The 13,715-nt window shown below is 55.0% G+C and overlaps 5 protein-coding genes across 5 annotated transcripts; 3 read left to right on the top strand and 2 right to left on the bottom strand.

The window, feature by feature from the left end:
• Positions 1-876: 876 nt before the first annotated feature.
• CHGG_09865 (uncharacterized protein) lies at positions 877-1,272 on the top strand (the record flags this gene model as incomplete). Its single annotated transcript, XM_001227791.1, has 2 exons — positions 877-1,077; positions 1,153-1,272. 2 exons carry the CDS (start codon positions 877-879, stop codon positions 1,270-1,272), a joined length of 321 nt encoding a protein of 106 aa, XP_001227792.1.
• A 1,403-nt stretch (positions 1,273-2,675) lies between these two features.
• On the top strand, positions 2,676-3,365 carry CHGG_09864 (uncharacterized protein; the record flags this gene model as incomplete). Its single annotated transcript, XM_001227790.1, has 3 exons — positions 2,676-2,877; positions 3,036-3,160; positions 3,336-3,365. 3 exons carry the CDS (start codon positions 2,676-2,678, stop codon positions 3,363-3,365), a joined length of 357 nt encoding a protein of 118 aa, XP_001227791.1.
• Positions 3,366-4,072: 707 nt separating this feature from the next.
• CHGG_09863 (uncharacterized protein) lies at positions 4,073-4,632 on the bottom strand (the record flags this gene model as incomplete). The annotated part of the gene is made up of 2 exons (XM_001227789.1): positions 4,073-4,210; positions 4,273-4,632. 2 exons carry the CDS (start codon positions 4,630-4,632, stop codon positions 4,073-4,075), a joined length of 498 nt encoding a protein of 165 aa, XP_001227790.1.
• Positions 4,633-5,312: 680 nt separating this feature from the next.
• CHGG_09862 (uncharacterized protein) lies at positions 5,313-6,381 on the top strand (the record flags this gene model as incomplete). Its single annotated transcript, XM_001227788.1, has 2 exons — positions 5,313-5,321; positions 5,467-6,381. The coding sequence occupies 2 exons, from the start codon at positions 5,313-5,315 to the stop codon at positions 6,379-6,381; spliced, it is 924 nt and encodes a 307-aa protein (XP_001227789.1).
• A 1,154-nt stretch (positions 6,382-7,535) lies between these two features.
• CHGG_09861 (uncharacterized protein) lies at positions 7,536-11,362 on the bottom strand (the record flags this gene model as incomplete). Its single annotated transcript, XM_001227787.1, has 4 exons — positions 7,536-7,565; positions 9,621-9,906; positions 10,017-11,230; positions 11,354-11,362. 4 exons carry the CDS (start codon positions 11,360-11,362, stop codon positions 7,536-7,538), a joined length of 1,539 nt encoding a protein of 512 aa, XP_001227788.1.
• Positions 11,363-13,715: the final 2,353 nt, after the last annotated feature.

Raw genomic sequence — 13,715 nt, 5'->3', positions numbered from 1 at the left:
CGGTAAACTAAGCGCATACATGGGAAGGGGGGGCACGATACTGCTCAGCCGCTATCTCGGTTACTGATCCCGGAGGCGTTGGTGTTGTTTTGGACCCGACAGTTTGGTCAAGGCGCTCACAGCCCTGCATGAGCAATCAGACGCTCGATTGTCTTTGGCTGCTTTTAGGCTGTTGGTTACAGAGATGCTCCCCTGAAGTTTGACGTCCCCATCATTGGCTTTGGCGGCCACCCCTGGCTCAAGCCCGCGAAGGAGCGTTAAATAGCCCCCGACAATTGGTTCATTCTCCGGACCGCAGACACGACTGCTCGCGATCGGCGCACCATTGGTTGCCTTCTTCATGATGGTTCAACCGCCAATGTCTGCTGCAGTCGTCATCCGCGACAACAACGCCTCGGCCACTCAACAGTAGCACACTCGCGCCTGCGCCCACGTTTCCGGTCCGCATCTCAGGCTTATCGACAGCATGTTGTCGACTTATACGCCCAAGAAATACTTATTCCCGCTACTAGCAACTATCACATTACTATTCCTGTCGGCGGGGCACTACTCATACAAGAATTACGGGGAGAGTACGTTGGACTGATACATATCATCACATCTTACTCACATTCATCACTCCACCAGATTTCATCGCATCTCTGGACTTGAGTGTCCCAAGGAACATCGACACTAACACACCCGACAGAAAGCATCCTCAACCAGCCCCCTAACCAAGTCACCCCCCCTCCTCTGCTTCAACAACCCTTCCCCCCCAAAATCCGGCAAAGCTGGAAAGACGACTCGGAAAACCCCACCGAGCGCACCATCGGCTCCCCACACCAATGACGCGCCACCAACCCGACCTGGCTATACGAGCGCATCACCGACGACAACATGGGCACATACATGCACACCCGCTTCGCCGCCACCGACCCCTCCCTGGCGGACCTCTTCACTAGCCTTCGCGACCCCATCCTCCGCGCCGACTTCCTGCGCTACCTCATCCTGCTGCGCGACGGCGGCGTCTGGGCCGACATTAATGTCTACCCGCATAGGCCGGTGGCGGAGTGGGTGCCGGAGCGGTTTCGCGGCAGGGTGAATCTGGTGGTGGAGATTGAGAATGATCATCATAGGAAGCCGATCTCATCGGGCTTGCCGTACTCGGTGCAGCTGGCGCAGTATACGGTGCTGGCGAAGCCGGGGCATCCGGCGGTGGGGGTGTTGGTGGAGGAGGTGACGGGGAATTTGAGGCGGTTGGTGGGGGAGAAGGGGCGGGTGGTGGTGGGGTGACGTTTGAGGATGTCATGTCGACGACGGGGCCGTTTGCGTTTACCAGGGTGTTGATGGAGTATTTTACGAATGTGACGGGAGTAGTGCATACGGGTGGTGACTTCGATCGGATGGAGGAGCCGAGGCTGATTGGGGATGTGCTTGTCTTGCCGAAGGACAGCTTTGGGTGGCTGCCGCAGGAGCATACGCACGATAAGGGGGATCCCATGATTTTGGTGGAGCATTTGTTTATTGCTTCGTGGAGGGCACGACACCCGGGGTGAGGAATGTGGGTGGTAGACGGTGATGCTTCGGCAACTCCGGAGGATATGCACAACATAAACTGGCATCGATGCCGTCGCACCATACTCGACAGGGTTGATACGGTCGGCTCCCAATGACCCCCTCTTGAGCCTGGTTCGGGCGCACAGCGCAAAGGGCGGTGGGCGCTGATATTGAAAGGTCGGGCAGTTTAGGCCAAGTCATTGCCAGTGGTTAACCAGGCTCTGCGCGGATGCATGTACCGTGTCGCCGTTCAGGGGACGGTTCGGCCGGGACCATTCCAACGGTTGAGAGTCGAAGACGGCGCCGTAGGAAAAAGGCAACCCCGCTTGGAGGGTTGAGAAGTATGCACCGGGTGGGTATCCAGGTACTCTGATGGGTTCTAGTGGCGTTAGTGCGACGTAAATGCTACTTGGATAGATACCTACTTATCTAGAATAATCATGACACCGACCTGCTGGTATTTAGATTTATAACTGCCCTCTTCTCGAGATCACCACAAAATAATCTTTGCTTGAAATTCTCCCTGATGAGCTGCAATGCTGCGCCGCAGATGTCAACCTGACAGGACGTAAGCATCCAGGTCTCACTCGGTGATTTGTGTGGTCAAGCATAGCGCAAAGTTCTGAGTTCGAAACAATCGTACCCCGAGTAAAGGTACTTGTCATGAATTATGGCGGGAGACCGAATGTCAACCCCTGAGGCTATGGTTGGGGTCTCAGTGTGCCGACTGCTTTGGTTTAGTTTTGGTCTGTTCCATGCCACCCTCTAAGAGCATGTCCTAAGTATGCGGCGCTAAGCTCACCACTCGGTTAAGATCCAGAAGGACCGCAGTTTCGATCTTGGCCCGATTCAACGGCCGTTGCCATGTTACAGATTGCGCCCGTGTCCAGAGTCTCGAACCCCCTCACCGCCCTGAACGGTCTATTCTAGGATTGCCTATCTGGCGAAGTTGAAAGGGCCAGAGCATCAAGTATTAACCCACACCACATTCCATGAAGTATAATAACCTCCATCACATCTCCCGTCAATAGCTCTTATCCGCGACCATCTTCATCATCACATCAGTTCCACTCACCAGCGCATCCAAACAAACAACACTCGCACTCAAAACCATCAACCAACCAACCACCCAAAACAAAATGGTCGTCATCATCAAAGCCTGCTCTGTCTGCCGCCCGATCGTCCGCGAGGCCCTCGTCAAGGCTGGCGTCCCGCACACCGAGACGAAGAACAAGGCCAGAAACACCAGCTCCTTCACCATCCAGGCCCCCTCGCCCAACACCTACACTCCCAGCTCGCTGGCCGCGCTGTGCTGGAAGGCCCTCCGCTTCCCGTTCCACCGTAAGAGGAAGAAGAAAATAATAAACGTCAAAAATCCAATAATGAGGGTGACGATAGTGAGGATGGTAATGATAGTGGCGATGATGGTATTGGTAGTGGTAGCTCTGGTAATAATCCTTCAACTTCAAATAGAGTAATACGTTTATCTCCTCTTGAAGAAATTGAAAAGGAAGAGAAGTTTTACTCCAGGCGGTTACGAACGGGAACATTGTTGCTTGTTCCAATGTTGAGGGTCAGAGATGAGTGGGTGGATGTGGAGCATGGGGGTGAAGTGGACGGGATTGTGAGTTGGGGGTTGTGGGCGGGATACCGGGGATAGGGGGGAGAGGGGACAGGCTGGTCATGTTTTGGGATGGGATTTAGAGATAGAGGAGGTCCCTGCTGGCCGGGGCTGTCTGAGCTGTGCTCGATAATTGAATAATTTGGGAGGATCTCCACTGTTTTGACTCGAAATGTAGTGTGTTGTGGTGATGGATGAAACTGATTGAGAGGTCTCGACGCCCCTGCGCAGTTAGCAGCCCGGTTTCTACAAGTTCCTGAAGTGGTTGTGCTACTGGCAGGGAACATTTTAAGAAGGGGTTTCCTTAATTTGAAGACCTGAAGATGCCGTCAGTGGACCTCTGTTCCCGGGAAAAAGTTTGACGGTTGTTTCCGCCCCCCCGTGCTTCCATCCCTTGCATAAGTAGGTACTTACGCTTCAACTTTCATCCCTTTCCAGCTCTCCTGCCGCCCTTCACAATTTCCAAGGGATAGTTGCACAGTAAGCACCGTACATAATGTGCACATCGAGTCACCGTCGGGACCGAGTTTAAACCGCCACTTTGATCCTTCCTAGCCAAGCGCGTTTTTCATCTGCCAATAAACGGAACGTCTTTGTCTTGTGGCGCTCGGTGAGCGTGGGATAAAGACAAGCATCGCAAGACCAGACCCCGCACACTGTCCGTTTTGTTTGCTCGTCATGGCTGGGGTTCACACGTGCTACCCCGGATCGAGCAAGAGCTGATCTTCATCATGGTATGCTCAAAGCCATGCATGCCCCAATTTCCAGCTTTTGCTGCATTGCGTTCCTGATCGCCGCGGCCATGCTACAGGCAATGCAAGTGGCGTCTCCAAAGCAAACTTAACCCTCTGTGTGATGTCAACTCCGAGTCTGCAGTATCCTTATGCTTGGTAAAAGCGTCATTATGGATCGAGCTCAGATGCTCACAATCGCCCGGCCAATCGAGTACCTCCTCTCGGGCATATCATCGACCTCGGCCATAATAACCCGCTTCATCCGCTCTGTACGCGTTGCCCATGCGGACCTCGCAGCTGTGACTCGCGATCTATCCGACTTGCGACTGGTTTTAGAGTTGCTGAGAGATGAGCCTAGCATACCGTTAGTGCTTCAGGCACAGATGCTGCTGGTCCTGGAGAGCTGTGGGAATCACCTTGATACATATCGACACCATTCTGGCGCGATGCTCCGAACTCATAAGATGGGTCGATCTCGGACGGGTTGAGATCTTGAGCTGCCGGTTCAACCTGACCACTTTCCGAGAAGCCCTCACCTTGGCCCTCGACGTGGCGAGCTTGTAATCTTCCCTTCCTCTCCACGTCCACAGCCCCTGATTCTTTGACCTCCAAAGTTCTAACATCTTTGCTTGGGGCAGAGCGACTTGGCCAGATAACCTTGCGGCAGATGCCCACGCACTGAGACATAAAATCAACTCCGAAGTGCAGCGTCTCCATACCGAAGCGCCACTCACTCGGCATGACTACCACGGTACGAAGACAGTGATACTCCCATACCTTGATGTGTGTGTCAGGTTGCATACAGGATCCGGTCAGTCTCGCAAATCGTAATAGCCATGACAGTGAAACTGAAAAAACAACGTACGTGTGACGGCACCTAGATTTGAATAAGACTGACAAGATATAGAACTCCCGTGGACGAAACGGTGAGGTCTGACCCCAACCCAGTGGCCGCCGACATCAACCGCGATGTACACAATTCGGGCGGGAAGCTGGAGAACACTTTGATGATGTCGGCGTATTCTGGTCGCGGCGGAACAACAACAATATCTTGTCGTACTACACGGAGGAGCCTGCATCATTGAGTCCTTTGCAAGGAGAACCGAAACCCGTCACCGGGCCTTCCGGAATCTCCCACGCTACCAGGAAAGGAATGGCGGCCGCTGCCTCTGCCCCAGAAGCCTCTCCCTCCTCCGGTGACTGAGCCGGCTCGGGAACACAGCGGTTCAATATCTATAAAATCAGAACCGCCAACTTCCGCTGGGAGTATGGACATCGAGCTCCCCACAAGTACCTACTCCCAAGAGCGAGCACGAGACATAAAAGACGCATACTTTTCTCAGGACACACGAGTGATGTCACTTGCATCTCATGTCTCGGGAGGAAGTAGCAGCAGCTCTATCCCACGTGCTTCGTTCAGCATGACGCCGGTATCTGAGTACCGACCTGGCTCCATAACTCCAGGTTTCGGGCCGACGAGCGCTTCCACCCAACATTACTCCCTCGCCGTTCCCATCGTCGCCGCCGCCTGAGTATTGCCGGACTTGGATAAACGCCCCGGATCCTGCGGACCAGTTCGTCGTGCCCGCTCCAACACAGCGAAGCCCCCATCAACCGGGTATCGAGGTCATTCCCAAACGGCATCTTACAGACAAGGACAAAAGTTCTGAGATACTCCATATCGACACCTCGCCGACAGCAAGCTATGTGGCGACGAAACACAGCAACAAACTTGTCAAGATATGGTCCATTCCCAAGAACGCACTACATGGGACGATCAAGATCACATCATACGTGCAACCTCGAGTGCGGTCTCGCGAGTACTTTATCCGCAGCCACGCCATCCTGTCCGAGAACGCCACGCTGATCGGTATCACCACTCACTTCGGGCTCACCCTTGAGATTTGGAACTTTGCCAAAGGCGGTAGCGGGGCGAAGAAGGTACAAGTCATTGAAGAAGCACACCGGTGGGCAGCCAGCCAGCGGGATGCTTTCCATAATGACTACGCCGGGCTGGCCGTCTACCGCCCCAAGAACGATCGCATCGACCGCTTCTTCCTCTCACGCCACCCCAACTCCAAAACCCCCTTCCGCGAGGACCCCAACCATTCGATCGAGCTCCGCAAGTCCAACCTCCCCTTCCTCCCGAAATTCCCCGAGCTCGCCTACAGCTCCGACTCCCCCATCCTCATAGCCGCCGCCAGTCCCCGACCCGGCGACCCTTCCCCGCCCCAACTCAACCATCCTCATCGCCTGGCACATGAAGCCCGTCTCGGACAGCAAGCTGCACGCGCAGACCCCCGACCAGTCGCACAGCTCTCTCCCCGACGAAGAGCGGCACAAGCCCTACCGGGTCTGCGTGCCCGGCTACCCAGCCCTGCAGTCCGCCCTGCCCGCCAGCCTCGCCTCACACGGCGACATTGCCGTCTCCATCTGGATCCCAGCCGCCACCACCACCGACACCACGGACACCACCTCTCCAGCAGCTAGCCAACCCCCCACTTCTACACCTTCCCCTTCACCACCCCCAAGCCCAAAGCCCCTCAACCACCACCACCCGCCCAACCCCAACCCGAATCCAACCCCCCTCCGCGCCTAATCCTAACCTGGCACCTCACCGCCAACACCACCCAGCTCATGCGCATCCCCGCCCACGCCCAAGCGGCCATCTCGCCGGACTGTGCGCGCCTCGCCTACTGCGACACCCACACCAACCACTTCTCCATCATCAACCTGGCGACCGCGGCCGAGGTGTGGCGGTGGCCGGACGCGGCGCGCAGCGCGGGGTTTGCGTCGTTTGGGCAGCTGGAGAATTTGGGCGGGGTGCGGGCTTTTGAGTTCGCTAGCTTCGCTTCAAGGGGGGTTGAGGAGGGGGGTGGGAATGCTGGGGAGGGGGAGGGCTCTGCGAAGGGGAGTGGGATGTTGGTGGTGGGGGATGCGGTGGGAGGGGTGGGGGTTTATGAGGTTGGGGAGAAGGGGGTGGTGGGAGGGGGGGAGCAGCGGTTTGAGTTAGGGGTGGGAAGTGAAGTGGCGTGGGTGGATGTGGTGGATGAGGAGATTGGAAGGGTCAGGGCGAGAAGGGGGTTGGGGGGGTGAGATTGTGTTGTCTTTGAGAAGGGGGGCGCGGTGTAATGGGGAACAATGGGGATGGTCTGGTATTGAGGTGACTCTTTCTGGAGTGCAGTTTACTGTTCGATTCTCTCGAGATCTTTTGGTTTGTTGAGGTGGACTCTCAGTACATGTTACCGTGAGGTGCTTTTTTCCAACTACACAACTATTTACTCAGCTAGTGTTCAATTCTCTTTCTTGAATCCTTTCTGCAGCTTCCGCAAACGCAATAGCCGCCGCTTTACCAGCACTTATCGGCCGAGGAGGCTCGCTGGACGTATCCCCTTCGTCAATCGGAGTATATTCTTCAACCGGTACCCCATCAATCACAGTATCGACCCCCGCCACGACTTGATAACTTGCGCCTCCGACCCTAATCTTTGTCGTTTCTTGTCCTTCCACATTGACCGGCGCACTCCCAGAGAGTATAACAACGCCGTGGCCTCCAACTATCGTCCGGCGGGCATGAGGACCTCGTTTCAGAACTTGTGCGTCGAGAGAGTCTGTGGCCCGTAGAGAGGCGGGTGGGCTGTGGTTTACGGAGGACTGCTGATGGCAATGGTTAGCTAGGAAATTCCCCCTATCCTTGGAACTTATCACTCGAGGTACTCACTTTAATAGGTCCGACAGAATATGGTAATGCATGCGCCAAAACCACAAGTAGCAGCATAAGCGGAACACAGTGGCGTCCTAGGTACATCATCCAGAGGCCCCGACAGAGCGGGGCAGATGATGGGATGATGGGACCTGTTGGTGAAATCGCTACAGTGCCAGAATGAAGCTGTCAGAACAAACCAAAAATGTTGAATAAAGAGCGTCAGTGATGGGAGGTTTGCCATGTACGAAACGCAACCAAAACGCACATCCCCCGTGCCTCGAGACCTGGGGGCAACGCAAGGGTTAGGGATAGAACAAGGTTACCCCTGAGTCTCCTGACCCCTGATGTTGTTACCCCTGAAACATCAGCTGAGCCAGACCAACACCAGCGCCATTCTCTTCATGATAGGGCAACAGCATACGGAGGGCGAAGAGGGTCTTGTATTGTCTATCTTGTATGGAAGACGACGGCTTGCCCAATGCAAAGGCCGTCGGGTCCTCCACGCTCTGTCCTCCGGAGTTTTTTTTGATGATTTTTACATAATGCCGCCCTGCCTGTCCTCTGGGTACAGCTCACATCCGTGGGTCGCCTCCCCAGACGTGGAAAAGCAGGTCAGTTTTTTGTTGTATTTTTTTTGTTTTTTTTTTCGTTGTGGAATGGCCCTGATATTGTGTCAAAGTGTCAGGTTCCAAAAAAAAAGTCGTGGCAACGGTTGTAGCCGGATACGCATTTCCCGTTCGCCGGACAAAGGCTAAAACAGGTGGTGTCGGCCGGCTCTCGTCCCCGTTGTTTCGATGGCCCTCCTGGCAGTTGCTACGTCGTTGACTGTGATGATAGTCGAACCGGATACCGTCCGGCGCGGTTGCTGCGCCGCAGCGCAAGCCCGAAAGAAGCTTCTTCGCATCGCAAACCACACCATCAACCCCCCCCCCCTCCTCACGCCAACGCCACCAATCGTGAGTGTGGTCATCCATGCAACCACTGGGCATCACCCGAACCACCAAATTTGACCCTCTCGAAACCACCACCACTCCATGTACCGATGGCCAGCCACCCAAGCTCCCATAAACCCTCGTTTGCTTGACCGGCCGGTCCTCGCATCACAACCTTCCTCCTTGTTCTCCCCCAGTTCCGTTGATTTGGTAGTCGAGGAACCCTGAAGCTCACACGCTTCCCGTGCGGTACGGACAGCGAGATACCGGAAAAGAAAAGTTTGCGTGCCCGTGTTCCCTTCTTCCCCTTCCCCCCCATGCGCCAGCCACCGACCAGAAGAGATAGAAATGGCCAAATAAAGGCCACAAACAAAGCCCCGCCCCCAATAACAGCACAATAACGCCGTTTATATGAATCCCTGATCCCCCCGCCCAAAGACCCCAGACTCCGTCGTCAAAGGAAAAACCGCCCGTCCACTAAAGAGGCCACGAGACTCCTGACCATGCCACCCGCGCCTCATTCGTTTCTGTGCCTTTCGTTTTGTGGGAAGAAAAAGGGCCGTGAAGAAGTCCTGAAGCCGCCCAGCCGCATCTCCAACCAATCCATGGTGGTTGCATTGCGCATGGCCAGATAGTGAAGGCCGGCTAGGAATGTTCGTAAGATGAGGCCCAAGGAGGGCAATGAGCGCAGCGCAAAATGCGGCAGCTCGGACATCCCCAAAAAGTAGTAAAGATCTGGAAAGCCCATGCGCGGTTAGGCCTGAAACCTTTCACCGTCTACAGCGTCCATACGACGCCGAGAAGACGGATATCGATTGTATCGATCATAAGAGATGGACGTCGAAGATCGGGCGAGAACAGCGGAGAAATTAGAGATATGATACAATCGACGTCGCCGCTGATGCGACTGCTGACCGACGCCAGAGGCCTGGAGAAGAAAGTCCTCCGGTGAGTAGTGATCGTCGAGAAAATGTCGTGAAGGATCGGATAGCCGGGCTGCTCTTTGTCGGGAGGGATACGCGTGGGAAATCGAGGAGTAATATATACAATCCGAAACAAACAAAACAAAACCTAGCCTCTTAACTCGTGACAACGCCTCCTAATGCCCCAAAAAGATGCGAAAGAGAGAGCCCTAGCCCTGCTGAGCAGGGGATGTCGGCTGGCTTTGGCCCTGCGCACGGCCACCGCGCTGGCCGCCGTAGTTCTGGCGCCCACCCTGCCCTTGCTGGAAGCCGCGGGAACGTCCGCCACGGTGGCCACCAGAGGGGCCGCGATTGCCTTGGAACCCTCCGCGGCCTTGAGGGCCAGACTGACCAGAACCGTTTTGGCGGCCCTGTCCCTGCCAGTCGCCCGACTGCGGTACTGGGGATTGAGAGTCTACCGGCGGGTTCTGCGGTTGTTGTTGTTGGTGTTGATGATGATACTGCTGTTGGTGCTGAAGTTGGGGCGGTGGCTGTTGCTGCTGCTGTTGCTGCTCCTGCGGGGACTGCTGCTGTTGCTGGATCCCAGCAGGCTTTAAATTGGAGATGGGCCGCGGGATGCTCTCAGGATTCTCGTACACGTAAAGGCTCTTGTCGATGGTCTGGGGGATCGGTTGGATCTCGGTGCCGAGGTCGCGCTCAATGTTGTACAGGTTGAACCTATCGTCCCAGTTGATCAGGTTGATAGCCAGACCAAGATGGCCGTACCGACCGGAGCGACCAATTCGGTGAAGGTAAGTCTCAGCATTCTTGGGGAAATCGAAGTTGATGACGACGTTGACGGCCTGGATATCGATACCGCGAGTCAAAAGATCGGAGCAGACGAGGTTACGGCAGACGCCATTGCGGAAATCGTGGAATACGCGGTTACGAGCCTGCTGCGCCATCTTGGCATGGCTGTAGAAGCACGAGTAGCCGAGTTCGGTGATCTTCTTCGCAAGAAGCTCGACGCGGTTGGTCGAGTTGCAGAAGATGATGGACTGGTTAATCTGCAGCTTGGAGAAGAGGGTGTTGAGGCAGTGGACCTTCTGCTTCTCTTCGACGTAGGCGTAGTATTGCGTGATTCCGCGCAGGGTTAGTTCGTCCATGAGGTTAATCTCGTATGGGCTGGTCATGTTCTTGTCTGAGAAATCCTTGACCGAGATGGGGAAGGTGGCGGAGAAGAGCATGACCTGGCGATCCTTGGGATGGAACCTCAAGAGCTGCTCAATGACCGGGGTGAACTCGATAGAAAGCAGCTTGTCGGCTTCATCCATGATGAACATGGGGCATTCGCTCAGGTCCGCAACCTGCTTGCCCGCCAAGTCGAGAATTCTGCCGGGAGTTCCGACCACAATATGGACGGGATCCTGCAACCGGACGATATCGTCGCGAAGCCCAGTTCCACCCGTTGTAACCATGACGTTGATACCAAGATGTTTTCCGAGCGTCTTGCAAACCTGGGATGTTTGCATTGCCAGTTCGCGGGTCGGGACGAGGATAAGACATTGGATTTTGGAGACCTTGGGGTTGATCTTCTCGAGGGCGGGGATGACGAAGGCGGCGGTCTTTCCAGTGCCGTTTTTGGCGCGCGCAAGGATGTCGCGACCGACAAGAGCTACCGGTATACTCTCTTCTTGAATCGGGGAAGGCTTCTCGAATCCAGCCTCGAATATGCCCATCAGCAGGTCACGCTTGAGGCCAAAGTCTTCAAAGTCCAAGCCCTTCGTGTTAGTTACGTCCTGCGTGCGGTCGCAGAGTTAGAACAGATAAACATGCCAAAAACACTGAGCGTCACCATACCTCTGTCTGTTGCCTTGTGTCCTTGGCCGGAAGTCTCAGGTTCAACTTCCAGTCCTCAGAACTCGATCCATCGCTAGCCTATGTTAGCTTGCTTCAAGAACACGTGGGGTAATAGCGACCAACTTTAGCGTCGAGGCCTTCAGCTTGTCAATGAGGCTCTCTGCCATTGTGAATTGTGGGGTTATGCGCAACAGTGCGGTGTGTCGAGTATTCCGAAAAAGAAGTTGAGTCAAATCACCGAACTCGACTTGAGAACGTGGTGGGAAATTTGGGTTTTTAGAATTCCGGTGTGCTATACTGGCCGGTCACGGGTACTCGACGGAATAATATTCTCTTCGAAGCTCGCAGTCGTGGAAGTTGTAGTGTTCGGCCGGATAATAGGATGTTGTCTGACCCCTGGTGTTTTGTTTGTGCGATCGTGGGATTTGCTTGGGTTGGTCGGTGGAAAATGCAGATTCGGCAGCAGATATCGTTTTTTTTCTTTTCGGTAGAATTTGGTATTCTTGGTGCGGTTACTTGTCGTTTATTCGAGGCGGCGGCGGGGAAGGTGAAATAGTTCGCAGGGCTGAGCCGTCTTTTGCGCTCTTGCCAAAAACTTGAGGTGCAGGTTTTAGTACGTATTGTTGACATCACGTGTTGGGCCACGTGTGGAGCCGAATGTGGCAAAAGTGCTTCGAGCTTCCAACTTCCGACGAACTCCGAGTCAACGAGACTCGAACTCGAACTCGATCTCGATCTCGATCCAACCCGAATCGATATCACCACCCAGACTCGTTTGTCAATGTACTGCCGGCGACACTATGCTGTCGGACTTTACAAGCATGACCGACCCAACCTAGAACAATGTTTTTCAACAAACGAACGAAAGCGCTCTGCCCGCGCAGCGCCACAGTGTTTTGCGCGCACCCCTCGTCCTTGATACCCGCACCATGTCGAGCCCAATGTTGTTCGGCTATCGCACCCACTTTGAGCGGCGCACAACAACGGATATCCTACGCAACAGTTCAGGGTGGACAACAGGGCGACAAATACCACCGTGGCGATCAATTGAAATGGCCGACATCGGCGAATCCCACCCCTTACGAGGTCCTCGGGCTTTCGCGGGGTTGCCCCTACAGCAAAGCCCAGTACTTCCGACTTGCGAAGCTTTACCATCCCGACCGTCGGCACCATGCCCCTGACGACGGCATTTCACATATTACGAAACTTGAGCGATACCGCCTCGTCGTGGCGGCCAACGAGATTCTCAGCAACCCGCAGAGAAAGCGGATGTACGATCTCTACGGTTTTGGTTGGGCAGATCAGACAGACTCGCAAACACGGCACCGCGAAGCGGACCGCAAGTGGAGGAACGAGCCTGGTAATGCCAGCATGAACGCAACGTGGGAGGACTGGGAGCGGTGGCACCAGCAGCGGAACGGGGGCGGCGAGAAACAGGAAGAAGTGTTTACCTCCAACCTCGCCTTCATGACCGTCATTTCAGTCATTTTAATCATCGGCGCGTGGAGCCATGTCACGAGGGCTGGCACAAATTCGGTCAATTTGCTCGACATGCAAGACCAGAAACATGCCGCCATCAGCCGGGAGCTGCGGGAGCGGCGGAACCAGAGGGTTGGGCTGGACCGAGAGGGCAGAGTCGAGAGTTTCTACGACAACGAGAGTTTGAGAAATGGGCATATGATCCGCCCGGGCATGGTCTGCCGGCCCCAGAGGATAGCAAAACCCCGGACTAAGCTTGGTAACGAGGCAGGCAATCCAACGAGGCAGCCACATCCTCTGCGGTTTTGAACCTGCATTTCATGGCACACATTGCCCCGGCCCATCATTCGGTCCTAACTACAGGCCCACATATCATCAATGCCCTACATGTCAATGATGGCAGCAACAGCGACCCCACCCCCCGAGCGCTCAGACCTTGCAGCGTATTCGAGCATGTGCCCACCGCATCCATTTCTACCTAGCACGCAAGAACGATGGCCGAATAAGACAGGGGCGGTGCGCACGTGCGGGTTGGCAATCTGTCGGTTGCAAAGTGGTAGGGGTTGCGGGTGGTTACAGCCTTCTGTCATAAACGTCACGTCTGACAGAGGGGTCGAATTCACACACCCACAATTCAGGTAGCTTACAAGAATACTCAAGATTGCAACGATGACTGCCACGCACACTAGACAGTCCCGGGTCTAGACAATAAGATGCTGATTCCAAGTACTGAACGATTCGGTCTTCCATACTCACCTTAACTGAGGAAGAATCAGGCGTGCTCCCACCGTCTTTGAATCATGGACCTTGTAAGTTATACAAGCAATACCAGACTGCGGGCTGGAGATTTTGCCACCTGTCCAGGCACCTTTCCCCGTTTAGTAGATACAAAGAACCCCCGTTCATCCAAATCCTCCTCCTCCTCAAAGGACCGGTGACGAAACC

This window comes from Chaetomium globosum, genomic scaffold, assembly GCF_000143365.1.
Source record: "Chaetomium globosum CBS 148.51 scaffold_7 genomic scaffold, whole genome shotgun sequence".
In the NCBI taxonomy this organism is placed as follows: Eukaryota; Fungi; Ascomycota; class Sordariomycetes; order Sordariales; family Chaetomiaceae; genus Chaetomium; species Chaetomium globosum.
The sequence above is the reverse complement of the archived record's forward strand: the minus strand, read 5'-3'. Positions and strand labels throughout refer to the sequence as shown.